At 49.7% G+C, this 15,313-nt stretch overlaps 1 protein-coding gene across 2 annotated transcripts in view; it reads right to left on the reverse strand.

The window, feature by feature from the left end:
• Nucleotides 1-8,422: 8,422 nt before the first annotated feature.
• DAP (death associated protein) overlaps nucleotides 8,423-15,313 on the reverse strand; it is a 67,484-nt gene continuing 60,593 nt past the window's right edge. The window contains exons 3-5 of one of the 2 annotated variants that reach the window (XM_088827631.1): nucleotides 11,305-11,347; nucleotides 10,172-10,312; nucleotides 8,423-8,754 (exon numbers count right to left, since the gene is read on the reverse strand). In XM_088827631.1, the coding sequence (XP_088683757.1) occupies nucleotides 10,199-10,312; nucleotides 11,305-11,347 (157 nt within the window). In that variant the 3' untranslated portion in view covers nucleotides 8,423-8,754; nucleotides 10,172-10,198. Of the gene's footprint in view, nucleotides 10,313-11,304; nucleotides 11,348-15,313 lie in introns of both variants that reach the window. The other variant, XM_055422259.2, reaches the window with a different exon arrangement.

Below are 15,313 nucleotides of genomic sequence, written 5' to 3' on the forward strand. Positions count from 1 at the left end.
AGTGACCTGACTGAAGAACAGATCACCGACTCCATGGACGTGAGTCTGAGCGAACTCCGGGATACGGTGAAGGACAGGGAAGTCTGGCGCTGCAGTCCGTGGGGTTGCTTGCTAAGAGTTGGACATGACTTAGCAACTGAATAACAGCAAGAGCACAACAAACAGGGATCCCCAGCCTCCACATTGCTGATGGTTGGTCTGGATACTTTGTTTCAGGGGCTGTCCTTAATGTGGAAGGACTTTGATGAGCATCCCTGGCCTCTGCCTACAAGATTCAGCTGCTAGCATCTCCGCTTCCTCTCCAGTCCCCTGTTGTGACAACCAAATATGTCCTTAGACACCACCCAGTGTTCTCTGGAGCTGACACTGCCCACTGCCTCTGTGAAAACCACTGACCTCGAGATAATGAAGATCCTTACTAAGACTCTAAAGCCTTCAATACATCTCTGTTCAAAGAAAGACCCAAGCAGGTTTCTGTTTAATTTGCACAGAAGCTGAGTCTTTGTGCTACAAAATGTTGAACTCTCTTTTAGGTCACCCTCGCCAGCACAGAATGACAATGCTGAAATGTAATCCAAAAGCTCACTCGGGGCTTCTGGATAGAGTCCTAAATCTTCTTCAGACTATAACAGGTCATTATATCAGATCATGTGGGGTCTTTTCCAGGTGACAAATTGGATTTTTTTTTAAAGCATGGCAGTTGGATTTATAATAATATTTAAGAATAAGTCGGAAGATGAGGGAAAATTTATTTTCTCTTGTCGTGCATGCCCTTAATTGAATTTTAGAATGTTCAGAAGAGCAAGTTCAATGTTAAATAGGTCATGAGGATGGCCCATGGTTGAAGTAAAAACAGATCCATGATGCTCCAAGAATTCCAAGAAAAATGAACTATAATGAACTCTTGTGATGGCCTATTTTATGTGTCAACTTGACTGGGCCACAATGCCGAGATATTTGGTCAAATATTATGCTGAATGTTCCTATGAGGGTAGTTTTGGTTGAGATTCACATTTAAACCAGTGGACTCCTGAGTGAAGCAGGTTACCTTTCATGATGTGTGTGGGCTTGAATAGAACTCAAGATTGTCCTTCCCAGAGAAGAGAGAATTCTCCCACCAGAATGCTTTTGGACTTGAATTGTGTTGGCTCTTCTCTTGGTCTCCAGCCTGCTAGCCCACCGAAGATTTCGGACTCATGAACCTCCACACGGGAATTCCCAGGCGGCTCAGTGGTAAAGAATTCATCTGACAATTCAGGAGACATGCATTCAATCCCTGGGTCGAGAAGATCCCCTGGAGAAGAAAATGGCAACCCCCTCCAGTATTCTTGCCTGGAGAATCCCATGGACAGAGGAGCCTGGTGGCCTACAGTCCACCGGGTTGCAAAGAGTTGGAGACGACTGAGCACTCAGTGAGCATGGACCTCCATAGTCACACGAGCCAATTCCTTAAATCTCTTTTTCTATCCATTTATCGTGCTGCAGTCCATGGGGTTGCAAAGAGTCAGACACGACTGAGTGACTGAACGGATCCATCCATCTGTCATCTATTTCTTCATGTCTATTCTATATATCCTCCATCATCTACATATTTGTATCTGTTCTATTTATCAACCTGTCATGTACCCATTTCTTCATATCTGTTCTATCCATGTACCCTCCATATGCTTTTTGTATCTGTTCTTCCTGTTGATCGTCTGTCCATCATCTGTCTGTCGCCTATCTTCTGCTGGCTCTGTTTCCCTGGAGAACCTCAGCTAACAACAATTGAGGATATTTCAAGTACTCAAAACTTCCTGGTTAACCACCACCACCCACTCACTCCCTCTCTGTTCTTCAGGAGCATATGGCTATAGATATCTCCTGGGAGAGTTATGAAATGCCTGTTTTTTGTTGTTGTTGTTTTCATTTTACACTGCAGAGGCAGCAGGATGCCAACTCTTGGGGAAGAAAAGTTTACTTTGGGGTTTGTAGAAGGAAGCATTTTACCAGCACAGCAGCTGTGAAGTTAGAAAAAGCTGCAGGATTGCAGAAGAACCCCACAGGCTGCTGAGGTAGGAGGCAGATGTTTAAAAAAGAATTCATTAATTAAAAAACACTTTGGGTCTGGCGGTATCTCCCACCCTGCAGGCTCTCCCTTGAGTCCTGCCCTTTCTCAGGGTGCCTGAGCCCAGTGTTCCCTCCCCGCCGCATGGGCTGTCATACCTGCCGCCTTGCTCCTGAGCACACGCGGGCTGCCGGCTTGTGGGAGAGCCATGACTGGGTCTGGGAGCAGGACTGTTCCAGGCTGGTGTGCCCTGGTGCACACTTGAGTCAGCATTCGGCAGTGTGACCTCCGAGCAGGTTCAGAACACTCATCTCAGAGCCCGGCTGCCTTCGCACCTGCTCTTCAGCTCCCTCCTGGCATTGGCTTTAATTCGGCAGACTCTCACAATGTCTCTGGTCTTGCATCATGAATTAACAACCACCACAATAATGATGATAAATGAACATAGACGGCGTGCTCACACAGCCCCATCGGGGATGTTCTGGAGGCTTCCTCTTGCTGGTGATGAAGCTGAGCCCAGAGAAGAAAACCCAACTGCCTAGCTTGGGGAGGAGGGACATGGACTCTGAGGGCACACCTCCCCTCTGAGACTGTGTCAGCGGTGCTGACCCTGACCCTGACCCTGGTTTGAGGATGCAGCTTAGTGTCCTCTGAAGCAGACAGGCATCGATGCCACAGACCTGAGAACCAACCCAAGATCCTTTCTCTGGCCGCAGACAGGAACTGTCCCAGGGCTTCTCATTCCTTTAGGAGGGCACATGCCAAAAAGCAAACTGGTCTTCCCAGGTCAGGCCAGGCAGCAGAGGACCAGTGGGAACTTGGTGCGAGGGTGTCTGTTTCTTGGTGCCCTGGGTGGGCCTCAGGCTCCAGCGGCAGCAGCGGGGCAAGCTGGAGCCACTGGAAGATGGTGTGTTCCTCTGCAGCATCTCCCGGGGCTGGACTCCCTCCAGTAGCACCTGTAAGTTACAAGCACATTTCTTGCTGAAACCATTCAAGGGCTGAGCCTTGTACTTGGGTGACATGAGCCCCAACAGAGCCCGGGCACTGCATGCAGGAGCCGGGGCAGAAGGCAGCCTGGTGGACCTCGGGGTCACGTGGGATCCCCAGGGTGCCCATTCCTGTTCCACGGGTCCCTCACTGCGCCTCCTGTCTCCTGGTTCCTCGCTGCTGCTCCTGCAGTGTCTAGAGTGGCACTGAGCCAACCATCTCCTTCTGGAGTCTTCTCTCCCTGCTAACCCACAATCTCAGCCTTGCACAGTTCCAGCATGCTGTCCATGTTGGAAACCCTGTTCTACTGAAATTGGTTTCCCTATTAAGCAGGGGGTTAATGCCCACAATTTTCATCTTTTACCAAACTCTGCATACACAGTGGCCCAATCAGACAGGTGAAGGACTGAGATCCAGAGATGCTGATTGAGAAACTTCTCACCCCAACAGGGGCCAGGTTGGAACCAGGCAGGTGTGAGCCTGCCCCAGTGCAAAGCCCACCACCCTAACCCTTTCCCCAAGCCCCTCATTGAAAGTGAAAGTCGCTCAGTCGTGTCTGTTTGTGACCCCATGGACTATTAATAGAGTCCATGGAATTCTCCAGGCCAGAATACTGGAGTGGGTAGCCTTTCCCTTCTCCAGGGGATCTTCCCAACCCAGGAATCAAACCCAGGTCTCCGGCACTGCAGGCAGATTCCTTACCAGCTGAGCCACCAGGGAAACCCCCTATTCATCACCTTACAATTACTGGTATGTCTGCTCTGGCTGGTAATTTCCTTAAGGATCCTGAAAGGAGTGTAAGAGTCCACGGGTCTATCATAGTCACAGACACACACAAGCATTCTCTCAGTTGACTTTATTTTTAAATTTTTTCTGGAGTATAGTTGCCTTACAATGTTGTGTTAGTTTCTACTGTACAGAAAAGTGAATCAGCCGCACCTGAACACACATCCCCTCTTTCTTGGATTTTCTTCCCACCTAGGCCACGGCAGAGCGCTGAGCGGACAGAGAAGACTGAAGGGTGTCTCCATGGTGTCGTGAGTTGGACAGGACTGAGTGACTGACGCACACAGAGCAGAGTCCTGTGCCTTCCAATGAAGTTCTCATTAGTTACTTGCTTTCTGCACGGTATCAGAATTCATGTCCATGCCAATCTCCAAATTACTCCAGCTCCTTTCCCCTCCTTGGTGGCCATATATTTGTCTGTCTATATATTTCTGTCTTGCAAATAAGATCATCTATACCCTATTTCTTCCTTGGTGGCTCAGACAGTAAAGCTCAACATTCAGAAAACAAAGATCATGGCATCTGGTCCCATCACTTCATGGGAAATAGATGGGGTAACAGTGGAAACAGTGTCAGACTTTATTTTTTGGGGCTCCAAAATCACTGCAGATGCTGATTGCAGCCATGAAATTAAAAGACGCTTACCCCTTGGAAGGAAAGTTATGACCAACCTAGATAGTATATTAAAAAGCAGAGACATTACTTTGCCAACAAAGGTCCGTCTAGTCAAGGCTATGGTTTTTCCCGTGGTCATGTATGGATGTGAGAGTTGGACTGTGAAGAAAGCTGATCGCCGAAGAATTGATGCTTTTGAACTGTGGTGCTGGAGAACACTCTTGAGAGTCCCTTGGACTGCAGGAGATCCAACCAGTCCATTCTAAAGGAGATCAACCCTGGGTGTTCATTGGAAGGACTGATGCTAAAGCTGAAACTCAAATACTTTGGCCACCTCATGCGACGAGCTGACTCACTGGAAAAAGAGTCTGATGCTGGGAAGGATTGGGGGCAGGAGGAGAAGGGGATGACAGAGAATGAGATGGCTGGATGACATCACCGACTCGATGGACATGAGTTTGAGTGAACTCCGGGATTTGGTGATGGACAGGGAGGCCTGGCGTGCTGTGATTCATGGGGTCGCAAAGAGTCGGACACGACTGAGCGACTGAACTGAACTGAACAATGCAGGAGACCCAGGTTCGATCCCTGCTTTGGGTAGATCCACTGGAAAAGGAAATGGCAACCCACTCCAGTACTCTTGCCTAGAAAATCCCATGGACAGAGGAGCCTGGTTAGGCTACCGTCCACAGGGTCTCAAAGAGATGGACACAACTGAGCGACTTCACTTTCATACCATTTTTCTAGATTCCACATATATGCATTAATGTACACTATTTTTCTCTTTCTGACTTACCTCGCTCTGTGTGACAGCCTCTAGGTCCATCCTCAGTTGATTTCAGAACATTTCCATCACCTCAAAAAGAAGCCGTTTCCTTAAGCTCTTACCCCCTGTATCCTGCCTGCTCCCCGCCCCCAGCCCTGCGCAGTCACCGTCTCTAGATATCTCCCTATTCTGGACATTTCATGTAAATGGACTCCTGTAACACATGGTCTTTTGTGACTGACTTCTTCCACTGAGCATAATATTCTCAAGGTTCACTCATATTGTCCCATAGATCAGTACTGCGTTCGTTTGCATGGCCAAATAGTGGAACGATATTTACAATGGAGTAATATTCCATGTGTGTGTATGTGTGTATATAACATTTTGTGTATTCACTCCTCAGTTGATGGACCTATTTGGGTTGTTTCTACCTTTTGGCTATTATGTATAATGCTACCCTAAACATCTGTGTACAAATTCTTGCGAAGACATGTGTTTTCATTTCTTTGGGGTATATACCGAGGAATAGACATGCTGGGTCACACAGTAACTCTGTTTAATTGTTTGAGGGACTGCCAGCCTGTTTTCCTAAGTGGCCGCACCGTTTTTCATTCTCTGTATGAGTCACTGTGCACAGGTCTGATTTCCCATCTTCATCAAGGCTTATTATTTGGACTTTTGATCCCTGCCATCTCCGTGGGTGTGAACGGGTCTCTCGCTGTCTCAGTTTGCATTTCTCTGGTGACTGATGATCTCGAGCATTTCTTGGGTGCCTATTGGCCATTTGTGTATCTTCCCTGGACCAGTTTTGGCTAACAGTGGCTTTTGACTCTGGGCACTGAGCTTTAGTCTGTCTTCCCATCTCTGAAATGGGCTGACCACCACCCGTGGAGCACTCTTACAGAAGATACGATATGTGCTATTGGGACATAGTGACTCTGACCTGAGGATGCATGCAGCAGAGTGCTGAGATCTCAGGAGCTACTAGAGCTGGGGGTGGACGGCTCCCCCATGGCCTGGGTCACTCATCCCTTGGCACTTCTGCCTTGCTCTCTCTCCCCCGCCTCGCACCCTGCACACAGGCTTTGCCACCCTGTGACCAGCAACATGGTAACAAAATCTGTGGTGGGCAGAAGTTTCTCACAGTAAAGCTCAGGAAACCAACTGACCAAATGAACAGCTATTCCAACAGTGTGAGCTGGGAGCAGGGTTTCTGGCTTTTCATCATGTGGTTCAGGTCCTGAATTGAATAGTGTCCCCCCGAGAAGATAGATAGTTCAGGTCCTGATTCCCAGGGTCCATGAACACGACCTTATTTGGAATTAGGCTTCTTGCAGATCTGATTTGTGGAGGTGAGGTCATCTAGGTGGGCTTCCCTGGTGGCTCAGATGGTAAAGAATCTGCCTGGAATGCAGGAGACCTGGGTCCAACCACTGAATCGGGAAGACCCCCTGGAGGAGGGCCTGGCAACCCACGCCAGTATTCTTGCCTGGAGAACCCCATGGACAGAGGAGCCTGACGGGCTACAGTCCATGGAGTGGCAAAGAGTAGGACACGACTGACTAACGCTTCCACTTTTCACACTGGATGGGGGTGGCTCTGGTCTGATGACTGCCATCCTTAGAGGAAGAGAGAAGTTTGGAAACGGACACGTGGGAAGGTGTTCACGTGACAACAGAAGCAGAGACTGTGTTTGTGTTGCACAAGGCAATGATCACTAGGCACTGCCAGCAGCCGCCGAAAGTGGACGAGGCTGAGGATGATAGTCACCTGCAGCTTCTGGGGTGGTGGCCCTGTTGACACCTTGACTGCAAACCTCTAGGCTCCAGGATTCTCCACTGTTTTCAGCCACCCAGTCTGGGGTACTTTGTCATGCTGGCAACTAACAAATGCAGGTGACAATGACGCTTGTGACAATGTGGAATGCCCTGGAGGGCAATTCTGCCCCATGTTTGTTGTGTGCTTGGTATTTCTATTTGTGTGTCTTGGTCACTCAGCCGTGTCCGACTCTTTGTGACCCCATGAACTGTAGCCAGCTGGGCTCCTCTGCCCATGGGATTCTCCAGGCAAGAATACTGGAGTGGGTGGCCATGCCTTCCTCCAGGGGATCTTCCTGACTCAGGGATCGAACCTGGGTCTCCTGCAGCTCCTGCATTGCAGGCAGATTCTTTACCATCTGAGCCACCAGGGAAGCCCAAGAATACTGGAGTGGGTTGCCTAACCCTCCTCCAGGGGACCTTCCCGACCCAGAGATCGAGCCTGGGTCTCCTGCACTGCAGGAGGATTCTTTACCCTCTGAGCCACCAGGGAAGCCCTTCATAGTCATATGGTGACTAGATGTACTCATGAGTGTAATAAACGGTGGAAGACCTGTGGCTCTTGTCATTCTCAGGTCTGCTTAAACACAGATCGTTCTGAAAGATAATACAGACTTTGGAAGAAGGTAGGCTGCATTCTCTAAGTGGAGGGTCTGGGCCCTAATGAGTCACAGGAAGTGTTTGGTAACCTCCCAACAAATGTCTACACAAACATTTCTCAAAGGCTACATGGCCTGGCAAGTCAATGTTATGTACCTAGAACAACTCTCTACCCAGTGACACTAAATGCAAAGACCCTCATTCTGTCCTCAACTCAGAAAGGGGGGTGGAGGCGTGAATGCAAACAGGAGCATCTCATCCAGAGGTGACACCAGGGGCTGAGGGGGGAAACCAGGGCTGGGGACACAGACTCTGGGCATACGTGCCCTCCCCTGGCTCAGGGCTGCCCTGTCCTTCTAGAGTGAAAACCGGTCAGGGTCCCTCCCAGTTCACGTCTGTAGTCTGACTCTGGATCTTGAAGCTAATAATTAGGATTATTTTCTCATCCTGCTCATAAGGGTTCCAGGGGATCTTTGGATAAATTAGGTGAATGTCTTATCTGTCAAACGCTGCTCACAGCCACCCCTGGGCTTACTACTAATCATTCTTCACAAGTCTGTTCCCAAAAGACCTTCCGAGCACAGGGCCAGCTGCTCGGCCCAAGGAGTGCATTTTAATCCACCGTATTAAAGCTTTTCCACTTTATGACATTTCAAAGAAGGCGATTAGACTCGAGGTGCCAATAGTTTGGCTTTGTGTCTGGGAAACAATTTGTGAACATAACTCCTTATTTTTGCATGTTCGTATTTCTTTTGAAACCATCTGGCAACCCTAGCGAGATGAGAAAGAACAATCTCTGAGATGTAAGAGAAAACAAACCACGCAGGAGCTTTATTAGAATGATTATTCTTGAAGTTAACCATTGATAAATTCATTCAGGGGAACAATTTGCTTTCAGTGATCCGGAGCCCACAGATACACGCCAGATGTAGCTAAAAGGACAAGAAAAATGCACAGCACGGCGCTCCTGGCTGCAGCACTACAAGGTATCAAGGATGAGCCTTCCTCTCTGCAGCAGAGGGGGCAGCGGTCCACAGACTGACCCAGTGTCGCCTGCTCTCAGGATCCTTCAGAGACGCCGGCTCCGGGAGGTCGCCAGGAGGAGGCTACACACCCAGGTGGCTCCAAAAGTCAGCCTGTTTATAGGAACATCTCAGTGGTTAAGAAATATGAGATATGACTACGCACTGCCTTGAGGGTGAGATCCTGGCTCCAGAAGTCAGTGAGAGGGGAAACCAAGTTGCCTTTAGGATGTGAAGCAGGGCTGGCTTTTCCCTTGGAGAGGGGCAAAAGCTAGGTCTGCGTCACCTTTATCAGTTGTGGACGTGGAGTTGGAAAGAGTTTCAGGAAGGCTGTGGGGTGCCTGCTGCCCTCACTGCGGACCTGCCACAAACACTGCACTGGCAAGCCGGACAATCAGGCCACACCAGCGCCCAAAGCGTTTGCTCCGGGAGACTTGAACAACTGATTTTCAGAAAGGCAGGGCACCCGACTGCACTGAGGCAGTAAGCAGTCTAGGGCAGCTCTGGGCAGGAAGCCTGGCAGAAAGCGTAGGGTAATCTGAGATGCGCCAGTGAACGGTGCCCTAGGGCAGAGGTTGTTCTGACACTTCGACTGACTGACAAACAGGCTTTTCTAGCTCCAGTGGTGATGTGATGCTTCTACTTTTCCCTCAGGGAGCAAAGGCAGGTTTTCATCCCTTCGGTCTCTCCCTGTGGTCAGTGCTTTTGCTCCAGCGTTCCGGGATTAGCTAGGTGTCTGTTCCTCCACCTGGTCAGGGATCACTCCAAGAACTCCAAAGTGGTTCTCGAGGTGATCGCTGAAAAAATGAAGGTTCGCCTTGATTTCCTGGCGAGCCTGTGTGGATGGTGGGGCCATGCAGGACTTGGGACCCACATTGAGAAATCTCATTCTGGAAGTATTCCATTTGGGAAAAAATTTTTCAGCCAGATGACTCCTGGAATGAAAGAGCCTCTTCAAAGCGGTAGGCCCTTCTCTGGCTTTTCTGGGAGAGCTGGGTGTCGCCCTGTGCTCTGATCCCTCGTCACACAAGGGAGGGAAATTCAGCAATGCTGTTGTTTATTGCAGTATCCTCCCTACTCAGGTTTTCTGTAATTAACGCCTTCATCTCTTTCTCTTCCCTCTAGGTGTTAAGATTTGATTGTCCTATTACTAAAAAGCATGCAATGATTGAGCTTTCCCCTGACCTTAATCTAATCCTCCCAGATTTGTGCCTGCTAATTTTTAAGACCACTGGCAGGGCAATTGATGAACCAAAACTGAAGCTAAACTGGGAACAATGTCACTTCACTCAGGTCTTGGTAAGTTCTGCTCGGGGCACAGAGAGAGGCATGATGGTCCTTGGGGGACACCAGCCAGGACTCTTCTGGAAATGAGGTTTGGGGGTCTGATTCTAGTTTTAGAGCTGGAAATTGAAGGCAAAAGATGGGGCGCTTTGCTTTGTCTTAGATTTCCCAATGGGGCAGTGTTTTGAGGAAGATGCCAGTTCTCTTCGCCAGAGGAAATACCAAGTGTCGGGGAACCGAGGCGTGCCTGGGGAGGGCGCTGGGTCCTCGCCGGTCACTTGCGAGGCTGCTGGATGTGCTGGGTCCTCGGCGAGGGGTGCCTGTCTATGGCGGCGTGGGGCTTCTGGTGGGCCACCTGCGCGGCCGCCGGGGGGAAGTCCTTGTCGCCCTGCGGGAAGACACGGACAGCACTGGCTCACCAGCCATGAGCCGCTGGCTGAGGTCATGCACACCTGTCTGCTCAGTCGCTCAGTCAGGTCCGACTCTCTGTGACCCCAGGGACTGTAAGCCACCAGGCTCCTCCGTCCATGGGATTTCCCAGGCAAGGATACTGGGGAGCCATTTCCTTCCTCCAGGGGATCTTCCTGACCCAGGGATCGAACACGTGTCTCCTGCATTGCAGGTGGATTCTTTACTGTCTGAGCCACCAGGGAAGCCTGAATAAGTTCATGAGCAAGACCCAAACCCAGCACTCTCTGGCTTGCCTGTGCGAGTGGGTGGGTGGTGGAGTGGAGAACCTGCTGGAAGGTGGAAACCCATCTGCTAGGACTGTGGGGAGGTCCTGGGGCTTTTGGGGGAGCTTAAAGGGGCACAAAGACCCATGTACCTTCCAGAAGGTGAGAAAGCTCACCATCTCTGCCCCCACACCAGGGGTCAGGTACCACATGCTCACTCAGAACTAAGCTTGGGTGTTGGGTGGCTTTCTTCTGCTAGAGCAGTTCTTGTGGTCGTTTTGAATCCCATGGACAGAGGAGCCTGGTGGGCTACAGTCCATGGGGTCACAAAAGAGTTGAACCCGACTTAGCGACCAACATTTCACAGATATCGCCATGTAATTCTTATTTCAAATTTCTTCAACCACTAAAAAATGTAAAAACATTGTTAGCTCACAGATCCCTCAGAAACGCTTTGGCTTGTGGATAGTCTGCTGACCCTGGTAAAGAAGACAGAAGAGGGTGAAGGAGAGGCAGGCAGGTGCTGTGGGCTCTTCCTGGCCACACCTCCGTCTGTCCCTGACCACAGAAGCACGTTCTGTGTACAGGGGGACAATTAAGAGCCCCCCCACCCGCCGGCTCCCGGGTGGATGAGCAGGGTGGAGTAAGGACAGGAGGAATCAGGAGATCGCGTGCTGAGACCCCGAAATGACGAAAGGGCTCTTACCCGGGCGATGACTCCGGAGATAAACACGGTCGGCTTGGGTGGACTGGAAGACAAGAAGGAAAAGACATGGACCACCACGACTCACAGAGAGGAACATGCAGGGGACGCAAATGGGGACCACATGACAAACACGGAGCCCCTGGAAGGCGGCGGGAGCACGCCTCTTCCTGTTATTTCACCACATGGACCCGCTGACCGCCATGCTCCGGACACCCGGGGTCCCCTTCCTCCTGAGGCTGAGCTCAGGCAGAGAGGGAGAGGGCTGTGGCAGAGAGAGGGCGTGTCGCTGAACAGCACTCTCTGTTTTTGTTAATCCTTCAGCTGACCGTGGGCAAGCCCGGTGGTTTTGGTCTCAGCAGACTGTGGACCTGGGTGATCCCTGTAGCAGGGAAGGGGCAGGGTCACAAGAGAACAAGAGACTCCAGGCAAGGAGCCTCCAGTCCTCTGGGCTGCAAGGCGCGCCCCTTGCCAGAGTCCTCGGCTTCCAGAAGCTTCTAACGGTGTGAGATTTCTTAGAGCTGATCGATGCAAAGCTCTTGGCCTTTCTGGGATGCCAAGTATTAAAAACGTAAGGTCCATGCTTCTGCTGCAGGTGGCATGGGTTTGATCCCTCGCTAGGGAACTGAGGGGCTTCCCGGGTGGCTCAGATGGTCAAGAATCTGCCCACAATGCAGGAGACTCGGGATCGATCCCTGAGTCAGGAAGACCCCGGGAGCAGGGCACAGCGACCCCCTCCAGGATTGTTGCTTGAGAAATGCCATGGACAGAGGAGCCTGGTGGGCTACAGTCCAGGGGTGTCACAGAAGAGTCAGACAAGACTTAGAGACTAACTCTTTCACTTCACTGTCTTAGGGAACTAAGATCCTGCATGCCCCATGGTGTAGCCAAAAAATTAAAGGAAAAAAAAAAAAGAAAAAGTAAGGTCCTTCCGAAGCTCTTGCTATTTCTTAACCTCTTTCATCATACTGAGCTGACCCACCCTGTCACCAATACTGAGGGAACAGGATTTAGGATGAAAGCAGTACATGTTCATTGTTGAAAAGAAACAAGCCAAGCACATTAAAATCACTTGTTCTACCACCTGGAGAGAACTACTGTTAACATGTGGGATGTCCTTCCAGCCTTCCTTTCTGTGGATAGAGAGATGCACTTGTTTCCTTATTAAATTTTCTTCTTACCAAAAGAGTCACCTTGTTTTGTAGTTTGATCTGGTGAGCATGCTGCTGCTGCTAAGTCGCTTCAGTCGTGTCCGACTCTGTGCGACTCCATAGATGGCAGCCCACCAGGCTCCCCCGTCCCTGGGATTCTCCAGGCAAGAACACTGGAGTGGGTTGCCAATTCCTTCTCCAATGCATGAAAGTGAAAAGAGAAAGTGAAGTCGTTCAGTCGTGTCTGACTCAGCGACCCCATGGACTGTAGTCTGGGGAGCATACTTCTATGATATTATAAATTTTTCTATGGGTTCAATCCCTGGGTCGGAAAGATCCCCTGGAGGAGGGCATGGCAACCCACTCCAGTATTCTTGCCTGGAGAATCCCAAGGACAGAGGAGCCTACCAGGCTACTGTCCATGGGGTTGCAAGAGTCGGACATGATTGAGGTTACTTAGCACTCACACACATGCCTTTATAAAAATAACTGCACATGTCATAATTTAGAAGCATCAGAACACAGTTCCAGGTAGTACACAGGTGTGCATGCCTCTGAAATGTCTCAATGGGAGATAAGGGGACCCAGAAGCCATTAGGTGAACGCAAGGCCGGCCAGTCAGGGTGGACAGTGGGGTGAGGGCAGCTCTTGGAAGCGGGTGGCTTGGCTTAAGGCTGGTCCTGTGGGCAGACAGAGTGGAATCATCATCCCTGAGCTGCCGAGTCCACCTCCCACCAGCTCTGCTGCTCCACCCTGGAAGGAACTCACTCGTTTTAGCTTTCTTTTGCTGCAGGCAAAAGTCCCAGCATTCAGAAAGTTCGCTGTTTACATCCCAAGTTCAGTTCAGTCGCTCAGTCGTGTTCGACTCTTTGCAAGCCCATGGACTGCAGCACGCCAGGCCTCCCTGTCCATCACCACCTCCCGGAGTTCACTCAAACTCATGTCCATCAAATTGGTGATGCCATCCAGCCATCTCATCCTCTGTCATCCCCTTCTCCTCCCGCCTGCAATCTTGCCCAGCATCAGGGTCTTTTTAAATGAGTCAACTCTTCACATCATGTGACCAAAGTATTGGAGCTTCAGCTTCAGCACCAGTCCTTCCAATGAATATTCAGGACTGATTTCCTTTAGGATGGACTGGTTGGATCTCCTTGATGACCAAGGGACTCTCAAGAGTCTTCTCCAACACCACAGTTCAAAAGCATCAATTCTTCGATGCTCAACTTTCTTTATAGTCCAACTCTCACATCCATACATGACTACTGTATAGCTTTGAATAGACAGACCTTTGTTCACAAAGTAATGTCTCTGCTTTTTAATATGCTGTCTAGATTGGTCATAGCTTTTCTTCCAAGGAGCAAGCGTCTTTTAATCCCAAAGAGTTTAGCAAAAACACCTGAAATTCCCCCAAGTAATTTCTGCTACTCCATGAGACTAAGAACTTCAAGTCTTACTAAGCAGCACAGAAACGTTCCCCACATGACACTGGTTTTGTTTTATTTAGCTTTTGTTGTGTGGTTAACTGGGTTTTTTTTTTTTTTTTCAAATATGGCTTGGCTGCAGATGCTGATTACAGCCATGAAATTAAAAGATGCTTACTCCTTGGAAGGAAAGTTATGACCAACCTTGATAATATATTAAAAAGCAGAGACATTACTTTGCCAACAAAGGTCCGTCTAGTCAAGGCTATGGTTTTTCCCGTGGTCATGTATGGATGTGAGAGTTGGACTATGAAGAAAGCTGATCGCCAAAGAATTGATGCTTTTGAACTGTGGTGTTGGAGAAGACTCTTGAGAGCCCCTTGTACCACAAGGAGATCCAACCAGTCCATTCTAAGGGAGATCGATCCTGGGTGTTCATTGGAAGGACTGATGCTAAAGCTGAAACTGCAATACTTTGGCCACCTCATGCGACGAGTTGACTCACTGGAAAAGACTCTGATGCTGGGAAAGGTTGGGGGTGGGAGGAGAAGGGGACAACCGAGAATGAGATGGTTGGATGGCATCACCGACTCTGTGAACATGAGTTTGAGTGAACTCCGGGAGTTGGTGATGGACAGGGAGGCCTGGCGTGCTGTGATTCATGGGGTCGCGGAGAGTCGGACATGACTGAGCGACTGAACTGAACTGAACTGAACGGGATCAATAGGTAACCAGGGATGAGTAAGTTTGGCCCAAGTGCAAGTCTCTGATGTCATTATATTTGGATTTGTCTGGAATCTAAGCACACCCTGCCTCGACTGCTCCAAATCAACCACCAGCTCCGCCTCCAGGGATTTCACGGCCAAGGGTTTCCCACTGGAAGCTTGAGAACCATGCTCCAGAGTCTAATATTTTAGAGGAAGCACCGAATGACTTTCCATAGCGTTTCCACATCTTAGATTCACACCAGCAATGCATACGGGCTCAATTTCTCCACACACTCACCACTTAAAAAAAAATCATACATTTATTTATTTATTTATTCATTTGGTGAGGGCGGGTCTCAGCTGCAACACTTGGGATCCTCCATCTTCTCTGTGGCATGCACGAGCTTTCAGTTGCAGCACTTGGGATCTAGTTCCCTGTTGTTGGTCAGTCACTAAGTCGTGTCTGATGCTCTGCAATCCCCTGGACTGCAGCACTCCAGTCTTCACTGTTTTTCCCTATCTCCTGGAGCTTGCTCAAATTCATGTCCAGAGTTGGTGATGCCATCCAATGATCTCATCCTCTGTTGTCCCCTTCTCCTTCCGCCTTCAATCTTTCCCAGCATCAGGGTCTTTTCTAATGAGTCAGTTCTTCCCATTAGGTGGCCAAAGCACTGGAGCTTCAGCTTCAGCACCAGTCCTTCCAATGAATATTCAGGGTTGACTTTCTTTAGGA

This window comes from Moschus berezovskii, chromosome 18 (genome assembly GCF_049115385.1).
Source record: "Moschus berezovskii isolate FMDL1 chromosome 18, NW_MosBer_1.0, whole genome shotgun sequence".
Lineage (NCBI taxonomy): Eukaryota > Metazoa > Chordata > Mammalia > Artiodactyla > Moschidae > Moschus > Moschus berezovskii.